Source organism: Colobus angolensis, unplaced genomic scaffold, assembly GCF_000951035.1.
Source record: "Colobus angolensis palliatus isolate OR3802 unplaced genomic scaffold, Cang.pa_1.0 Scaffold24, whole genome shotgun sequence".
NCBI classification, from domain to species: Eukaryota; Metazoa; Chordata; class Mammalia; order Primates; family Cercopithecidae; genus Colobus; species Colobus angolensis.
In genome coordinates this window covers 51,166-61,040 of record NW_012115599.1, presented here as the reverse complement: position 1 = coordinate 61,040, position 9,875 = coordinate 51,166, and the positions used below count along the sequence as shown (strand labels likewise).

At 43.8% G+C, this 9,875-nt stretch overlaps 1 protein-coding gene across 4 annotated transcripts in view; it reads right to left on the bottom strand.

Moving 5' to 3' along the window:
- TPRKB (TP53RK binding protein) overlaps positions 1 to 2,092 on the bottom strand; it is a 7,422-nt gene extending 5,330 nt beyond the window's left edge. For 2 of the 4 annotated variants that reach the window (XM_011945158.1, XM_011945156.1), the window contains exons 1-2: positions 2,010 to 2,092; positions 207 to 369 (exon numbers count right to left, since the gene is read on the bottom strand). In XM_011945158.1, coding sequence (XP_011800548.1) covers positions 207 to 347 — 141 coding nt within the window. In that variant the 5' untranslated portion in view covers positions 348 to 369; positions 2,010 to 2,092. The remainder of the gene's footprint in view (positions 1 to 206; positions 370 to 2,009) is intronic. The other 2 variants (XM_011945160.1, XM_011945157.1) reach the window with 2 other exon arrangements.
- Positions 2,093 to 9,875: the final 7,783 nt, after the last annotated feature.

Genomic DNA, 9,875 nt, shown 5'->3' with positions numbered 1-9,875 from the left:
CGAGTAGCTGGGATTATAGGCACCTGCCACCACGTCCAGCTAATTTTTGTATTTTTAGTTGAGACAGGGTTTCACTATGTTGGCCAGGCTTGTCTTCAACTCCTGACCTCAGGTGATCCACCCACCTTGGCCTCCTAAAGTGCTGGGATTATGGGTGTGAGCCACCGCACCCAGCCAGCTCATTAATTCTTACAATTTATATTTACCACTGTAGGATTTATCAGTGATCCATCGATGGTGCCTTCCATGGCCTTTCTTCTCAAGTCTCCAGCATTTTTTACATCTTTAAATAACAGAAGGGTTACCCTGCATTCGGGAAACAGGTCCAGCTGATATGTTAACTGCATTTCACAGATAAGCAGGATTCTACTGCACACAAAATGAAAAGACCAAAAGATTTCGTTTGTTTAAAAGTTAACATTATAACTCATTTCTTAACAAATATTCAATAACTTTGATAACAACATGATAAAAAGTTTTAAACTAGAAAAATCCATTGCCAAAGCCCATTTGGCATCCTTATGAGATGTTGTCTTCCTAACCCTTCTGAGCTGTTTCTAGTTCCATTGCCATTCCCAAGGAAACGCCAAGGGGCCCAGCTGGTTGCTGTTTGTTCAGATGAGGCAGGCTCAGATGCATGGTTGAAGGGCTGCTTCTCCAGCAGACAAGCAGGAGCAGAATGTCAGAAATTTTTTAAACCAGAGGTTACTTATGGTATTAATGAAGTCTTACTCTATCTTAGTCTTTTTAAATTTCTGATCTCATCATTTTATTTATATTTTAGGAAGGCCTAGACATAAATATTAAGGAAGAAAATAATTTTAAAGAATAAAGTAGGCCAGGCATAGTGGCTCACACCTGTAATCCCAGCACTCTGGGAGGTCAAGGAGAGCGGATCACCTGAGGTCGGGAATTTGAGACCAGTCAGACCAACATGGAAAAACCCCGTCTCTACTAAAAATACCAAAAAAATTAGCCAGGCATGGTGGCGCATGCCTGTAATCACAGCTACTCAGGAGGCTGAGGCAGGAGAATCACTTGAACCTGGGAGACGGAGGTTGCAGTGAGCCGAGATTGCACCATTGCACTCCAGCCTGGGCAACAAGGGTGAAACTCAGACTCAAAAAAAAAAAAGAATAAAGTATGACACTTGACCCAAAGATATTAATTCCACACATGGAAATTAAGCAGAGAGGGTATTAAATAATCAATATTGCTCCTTTCTTGGACATAAGCTTAACAGCTTAACAAGAAAAGGATAGGTTATCATACATAAAGACATAAAAGACAATTTGAATAACTAGAAAGACATGACCATATCATTGAATGGAAAAACTAGCATCCACTTCTCTCCCATATGCTAGGTCACACCGCTCATCTACAGCAGTAGCCTCCTGAGTGGTTTCTCAGAATTCCTGCCCTCCTATAATCCAGTCTTCACCCGCAGTTCTAGTGATCCTTTCAAAATGACCATCAGATCTTGCCATTCTGCTGCTCTTATGATAAACCCCCAACTTTGTGTCACGGTGTTCCATACTCTACGATCTGGTCCCTGCCTCCCTCTTCTGCTACCGCCGCAATGGCCTTCTCTAAGCTCAAGTCACCAAACTTTCTCCCCGATTCTGCCCTATCGGACAGGTAGTTCCCTCTCTCCTTTCATCTCCGCTTGACGCACTCCTCCCTCCCTTCAACTCCATTTGGAATCATTTACTACAGCTCCCAGAACTCCGCGACTACGGCTCTTTTTAGTCTGAGGACTAGCTCCTTTTTGGGCCCAATCACAACTTTAAAGAACCGTGCGCCTATCCGTTGCATGTCTCCTCACTAAACTATATTTCTTGAGGGGACAGACTGACTATCATTCTCGTGCTGCATTCCCAGGGGCTGGCCTCGTTGGCGCTTGATAAATACCAGCTTAAGAACCCGCAGCCATAGTCCCAAGGACATTACTAAATCTGCCCGAACCCTCCCCTCCCGAGCCGCCCCGTAAGTGGGCAAGGAAAACTCACCATCCGGCCCCCAGCGCGTCTCGGAAGATCTCCCGCTCGGAAACAGAGCTCACAACTTCCGGAAGTGATGGCCAATCCCCGTCTTCTTCGAGCCAGTTTCCGGATAGGCCGGCTCGGGGTGGCCATGTTTTTCCGGGTCCCGGTAGGAGGAGTGCTTCTGCCCATCGTCCCGCCCATTCTTCCGCCCTCCCAGCCTGGGTCCCGTCAAGGAACGCGAAGGAGAATAGGGGCTGTATATCACTTCCGGCGAAGGAAATGGAACCATATATGGGCTGGCACCGGAAGTTGAGGTCCGGTTTTGAGTCTCGGCTTTGTCTTAATCTGTGTTGGGCGTTGCACCGGGTTTCCTCACTTTCTTCCTGTACAAGGAAAAGTACTGACCAAAATGAGTTCTACATACGTTTCCGCTGCTCGAGATTTCTTTTTTGTTGTTGTTTTTTTTTTGAGACAGAGTCTTCCTTTGTTACTCAGGCTGGAGTGCAGTGGCGCAATCTCGGCTCACTGCTACCTCCGCCTTGGAGTTCAAGTCATTCTGCTGCCTCAGCCTCCCAAGCAGCTGGGACTACAGGCGCGTACCACCACGCCCGGCTAATTTTTTGTTTTTTTTGTTTTTTTTTTTTTTTAGACAGAGTCTCGCTCTGTCGCCCAGGCTGGAGTGCAGTGGCGCACTCGGCTCACTGCAACCTCCGCCTCCTGGGTTCAAGTCATTCTCCTGCCTCAGCCTCCCAAGCAGCTGGGACTACAGGCGCGTACCACCACGCCCGGCTAATTTTTTGTATTTTTAGTAGAGACCGGGTTTCACCGTGTTAGCCAGGATGGTCTGGATCACCTGATCTCGTGATCCGCCCGCGTTGGCCTCCCAAAGTTCTGGGATTACAGGCGTGAACCGCCGCGCCCCGCTGAGATTTCTTCATTCTTTTTCTGGGCCTTGTTTCCTGTGACACTTTGGACTTTGGACTTTTGAGTTTAATGCTGGAACAAGTTAAAACTTTAGGGGATGATTGGGAAGTCATGATTATGTTTTGCAATGTGAGAAGGACATGAGATTTGGGGGTCCAGGGATGGATTGATACAGTTTGAATATATGTCCCTGCCAAATCTCATGTTGAATTGTGATCCCCAGTGTTGGAGGTGGGACCTGATGGGAGGTGTTTGGGTCATGTAGGTGGATCTCTTATGGCTTGGTGTCTTTGCAATAGTGAGTGAGTTCTAGGGAGATCTGGTTCTTTAGAAGTGTGTGGCACCCCCAAACACACACTGTCTCTTGCCCCAGTTCTCACCGTGTGATGTGCCTGCTCGCCCTTCTCCTTCTGCCAAAAGTAAAAGCCTCCTCAGAAACCAAACAGATACTGGTACTATGCTTCCTGTACAGCCTGCAGAACCATGAGCCAATTTAACCTGGTTTCTATATAAATTACTCAGTCTCAGATATTTCTTTGTAGCAATGCAAGAACAGCCTAATTGTGGGGGGTGGGCGGGGGAAAAAGATGGGGAGGCATGACACATCGGGCTAAAACATGAAGTACATTCGGCAGGACGTGGTAGCTCACGCCTGTAATCTCAATACTTTGGGAGGCCGAGGTGGGCGAATCACCTCAGGCCAGGAGTTCGAGACCAGCTTGACTAACATGGAGAAACCCCGTCTCTACTGAAAAATAAAAGAATTAGCCAGGCATGGTGGCGCATACCTGTAATGCCAGCAACTCGAGAGACTGAGGCAGGAGAATCACTTGAACCTTTGAGGTAGAGGTTGCCGTGAGCCAAGATTGTGCCATTGCACTCCAGTCTGGACAACAAGAGTGAAACTCCCTCTAAAAATATATGTATGTATATATATGAAGGATATTCTATTTCTAGGACAGACTGGAACAGGGCCCTGGCTGTTCTGGTTAGTCTCTCTTTATCACAGATCCAGCACATTCTACAGTTATCCTAGAGAACCACAAGTGAGAAAGGAGAAAGAACTAAGTTTGTCCAAGGCCACCTGGAGAACTATTCTGCAGTCTATGCCCTTAACCCAGATTATCCCCCTTAGCACAGCTAGTCCATTCCATATGCCCACCAACCTCCTAGTACCTGGAGGCGGAGGTTTGTCTTCTCAGATTGACTTAACACCTTGACAGACACAATGTCAGTGCAACATTGTTGAGCCATAGCCAGAATACGTTTTACTAGGCCCAGGAGGACTACTCCACAAACAGGCTGATTGGGTCTGCCTGGAGCAGCAACCTAGTCCAGGATCCAGCGATCCAGGTAAGAAGTTGCTAAAGAGGTCAAAAAAGGGTCCTTAAGGGAGCCCCAATATCTGCAGCAAGTGGGCTTCCTCCCAGATCTCCCCTACTTTTCTGCAGTACATTAGGTGTTTGCTAGGTACTGTAGCAGCTACTGGCAATCAAACACACTTCTCCCAGTTTGGTAAATGGAAATCTAAAGTAATTCCTTTGTTTAATACAATCCTCTTGGCCAGGTGTGCTGGCTCATGCTTGTAATCCCAGTGCTTTGGGAAGCTGAAATAGGGAGATTGCTTCAGGCCAAGCGTTCAAGACCAGCCTGGGCAAAATAGTGAGGCCTCCATCTCTCCAAAATATTAAGAAAAATAGCCAAGTGTGGTGGTGTGCACCCGTAGTCATATCTACTCAGGAGGCTCAGGTGGGAGGATCACTTGAGCCTAGGAGTGAGTTTGAGGTTACAGTGAGCTATGATCATGCCACTGCACTCCAGTCTGGGCAACAGCATAAAACCCCATCTCAAAAAAAAAAAACAAAATTCTCAAGGGGGTTGAGGGATGTCTGCTGGGCTGCCAAAGAAGTGGCAATAGAGGAAGCAATATCTGCGATGCTCAGGGACAGATTTCTTATCAATTTTTCCTGAGCACCGACTCCTATGTGTGCTACCAAAAATCTCAAAAAGAACACAAACCCAGAGTTGCTTACACCTCCTAGCAGGAGTCTAGTAAGCCTGGTGCATGACTTCAGGCTGCTGGCCCACTTGTATGACTTATTTCAAGGAGTAATAGGCAAAAGTGTTGGCTGACGTCTTGTTTCTCAGAGGCAGACTGGAACAGAGAGAGCCTGAGCTGTTCTTGTCAGTTCCTCTTTATCGCAGGATGTTGCATTCCCAGCACATTCTACAATCATTTTTGAGAACACAAGTGAGAAAGAGGGAGGAACTGGGCGAGTCCAAGGTCACCCGGAGAACTGTCCTGCAGCTTGTTGTTGAATGTTCATATCAACTTTACCCATAATAGCCAAAAACTGGAAATAACCCATGCCCAACAATACACTGATAAACACATTGTGGTAAATTCATACAGCAAGATACCACTCAGTACTGAACAGGAATGAACTGCAGACACTTCCAACAATACTTGCAACATGGATGAGTCTTTAAAATGTGCTCAGCAAAATGACAATCTGAAATTAATTACTAGGCCGGGGGCGGTGGCTCAAGCCTGTAATCCCAGCACTTTGGGAGGCACAGGCGAGAAGATCACCTGAGGTCAGGAGTTTTTTCTTGAGACAGGGTTTTTTTCTTGAGACCAGCCTGGCCAATAGGGTGAAGCCCCATTTCTACCAAAAAATACAAAAATTAGCCCGGTGTGGTGGTGGGCACTGTAATCCCAGCTACTCAGGAGGCCGAGGCAAGAGAATTGCTTCAACCCGGGAGGCAGAGGTTGTGGTGAGCCGAGATCATGCCACTGCACTCCAGCGTGGGCGACAGAGCAAGACTCTGTCTCAAAATAAATAAAATGAAATAAAATAAATTACTAGATGATTCCATTTCTATAAAATGCTAGGGATTACAGATTTATTATGGAGTGACTGAAAGCAAATCAGTGGTTGCTTGGGATAGGGAAGTGGGAGACTGACTGGAAAGGATCCAAAGGGAACCTTTAGAGTGAAGCCAATGTTCAATATCTTGATGTGGTGTCAGTTACAAGGAAGTATGAATTTGTTACAATTCATCAAATTAGATGCACTTTAGAACAGTATATTATATATATAATATATTTTAATGTATTTTTAAATATATATATTTTTTATTTTATTTATTTATTTTCTGAAACAGAGTCTTGCTTTATCACCCAGGCTGGAGTGCAGTGGCCTGGTCTTGGCTAACTGCAACCTCTTCCTCCCAGGTTCAAGCGATTTTCCTGCTTCACCCTCCTGAGTAGTTGGGATTACAGGTGTGCCACCACGCCTGGCTAATTTTTGTATTTTTAGTAGAGACAGGGTTTCACCATGTTGGCCAGGCTGGTCTTGAACTCCTGACCTGAGATGATCTGCCCGTCTTGGCCTCCCAAAGTGCTGGGATTACAGGCATGAGCCACTGTGCCCGGCCTAGAAGAGTATATTTTATAAACTACAAATTATGCCTCAATAAAGTTGATTTAAAAACAGACATAAAAATCGTTGTCTCATATCAAGCAAAGTCCCTTGGAATAAAAAGAAAATAGTTGTCTTGGCCAGGCGTGGTGGCTCATGCCTGTAATCCCAGCACTTTGGGGGGCTGAGGCAGGTGGATCACCTGAGGTCAAGAGTTTGAGATCAGCTTGGCAAACATGGTGAAACCCTGCCTCTACTAAAAATACAAAATTAGCTGGGCATGGTGGCGCATGCCTGTAATCCCAGCTACTCAGGAGGCTGAGGCAGGAGAATCGCTTGAAACCAGGAGGCAGAGGTTGCAGTGAGCCAGAATTGCACCACTGCACCCCAGTGTGGGTAATAGAGTGAGACTCCGTCTCCAAAAAAAAAAAAAATTGTCTCAGTTCATAGCAGCTTATTTCTAACTATTAAAAGCTGGAAACAACCCAAACATTCAAGTGAATGGATAAACAAATTGTCACAATCCATACAATGACTGCAACTCAGCCATAAAAAGAAGTCAGCTATTGCTATATACAGCAACACGGATGAATCTCAAAATAATTATGCCAAATAAAAGAAGCCAGACATAAAAAGAGTGCATACTATATGATTCTGTTATGTAAAACGACTACGGTGACAGCAGATCAGTGGTTGCTTGAGTAAGGGTTCTGGAATGGAGAGGATTACAAAGGAGCATGGGGGAACTGTGGGGTAATAGATGTGTTCTACCTTGATTATGGTAATGGCTTCATGGATGTGTATATGTCAAGTGAATCTAATTGTATGCTTATAAAAAAATACAGCATATTGCACGTCAATTATCTTTCTAAGGCTATTTAAGAAACACGAGGCACTACATCTTTTTATTGGAACAGCTAAAATTTAGAAAAACTGACAACACTAAGTACTGGAGAGGATGTGAGCAACTGGAGCTCTCATACCTTATTCATGGGGATGCTATGTAATACAGACATTTTGCAAAAGTTTGGGAGTTCCTTACAAAATTAAATATACACTTACCCCACAACAGCAATCCCAGTACAAGAGAAATAAAAACAATTCACACAAAAAAACTCTATGCAAATATTTATGGCAGCTTTGTTCAAAATTCAAATATTGGTAAATAACCCAAATATCCTTCAACTAGTAGATGGAAAACAAATTGTGGTATGTCCACAGCATACTCAGCAACAAATGGGAATGAACTGTTGATCTACTCAGCAACATGGATGAATGTCAAAAGCATTATGCTAAATTAAAGAAGCCACATTCGAAAGGCTACATACTCTGTTATTCCATTTATACAACATTCTAGAAAAGGCAAAACTATAGGGACAGAAAATAGCTCAGCATATGTCAAAGTCTGGGGTTGGTGGAAATGGATTGCTACAAAATGCCATGAAGGAATTTTAGGGGATGATGGAATGGTTATATATTTTGATTGTGGTGGTGGTAGTGATGGTTATAAAACTATGCGTTTGTCAAAATTCATAGAACTGTACACTAAAAGAGGTGAATTTTACTATCTGACTATTTTATAGGTCATCTCAGAGGTAAAAATGATCCCTTATGGCTTGCAAGGGTTATGTATCATAAAATTAGTTCAAAAGATCTAATTTGAACTCATCTAAGGTATTAGATGAGAGCTTTCAAAACAATATTAACTTTATTCTTCTCTGTAATATATAGACTTGCATAAATATGCATAACTGTTACCATGTATTAAAATGAATCTAACCTTGGAAGTGTTATCTGAACAAATGGGTCAGGTAAGATACCCAGACTCCAAACACCATCCTCATGTCTTGTGAAAATAACTTTGAAAATGAAACTTGTAATTCTTGATCAATTGTTATGTTGGATGTAACTGACATTTCTATATTCTTAAAAGGTATAAATATTTGTAGGACTTCAATGTCAAATCAGTGGGAGATCTGGTACTTCCAGCTGTCATATACATGGCTGAACAATTAAACACTTATGACTACCAGATTTTTAAACAAATATCTGGGTGTCTTAGCCTAGGTCCTTTAGAAAGCAGAGCCCAAGGCAAGGATTAAAGCATTGGTATTTTATTTATTATTTATTTTTATGCTTTAAGTTCTAGGGTACATGTACACAACATGCAGGTTTGTTACATATGTAACAACCCAAATGTCCATCAATCATAGACTGGATTAAGAAAATGTGGCACATATACACCATGGAATACTATGCAGCCATAAAAAAGAATGAGTTCATGTCCTTTGTAGGGACATGGATGAAGCTGGAAACCATCATTCTGAGCAAACTATCACAAGGACAGAAAACCAAACACTGCATGTTCTCACTTATAGGTGGTAATTGAATAATGAGAACACTTGGACACAGGGTGGGGAACATCATATGCCGGGGCCTGTCATGGGATGGGGGGACAGGGGAGGGATAGCATTAAGAGAAATACCTAATGTAAATGACGATTTAATGGGTGCAGCAAACCAACACAGCACATGTAAGCACTGGTATTTTATTTGGGATATGTAATAACAGAGAGGTGAGGGCGAGGAAAAAGGTAAGTGAAGCAAGGAATGATGCATAGCAATGTGATGTAATGCGTTACCTCACCGCAGGCTTCACAGTGAGCCAGGAAGATACACAGGGTGTTTGCCAAGTGCATTTACTTAGCCAAACACATTTGCCAGACAACCTGTGTGTCTTCTCTGGAAGGCATACAAGACAAGACCATGGCTGAGAGGAGTTCACAGGAGGGAGACGGGAGGGGGCGTTTGCCTGCCAGGCTCCCTCCTGTCTGCATTTCACTAATCAAGGCCCTCTAGAGGGAGTTGACTCCTCCATAATTCTGGATCATTGCCTTACCTGTCAGCAGAAGCTTAAGGGATTGATGGGGTTGATGGAATCTGAGACAGTGCTCTAGAATCTGTGTTTCATACAGGATGAGATACAAATGAAATAAATGCTAAATAATGACACAAGTACCTTGCTGAGAGAGGAATCATCCACCTGGAGGGGTAGGGTGTTTTTGAATAATGTAGGGTGGGAGAGAAGGCTTTACTGAGGAGATGGACTTAAAGAATGTGAATGATGTGCTCACAGAGGCCACAGGAGAGAAATTATAGCCAGGAGAACAACCTGAAAGACAAAGGAAGGACATGGCGGCATAAGCGCATGTAACACAATGTACTCAGGAAATGGCTGGCATCCTGAGATATGGGGTGGAATACAGTACAGGGCTTTGTAAAGTCAGCTTGGAGTCAGATCACAGAAAGCCTTGACAAGGAACTGAAAATGGGTTCTGTAGGCCAGAAGCCATTCAAGATTCCCAAAGGGAAAACCACAAATCAGCTTGTTTTCAGGACATAATTCTGCAGCAGTTGCTAGAATTACATCGGAAAGGAGGTTCAGACAGGATACTAGTAGGGGCCTCCCTTCCATAGTAGAAGTGTTTGTGGTGGACAAAAATTAAAATTTCAAAGATGGTAACTGTCATAATGGAGAAAAA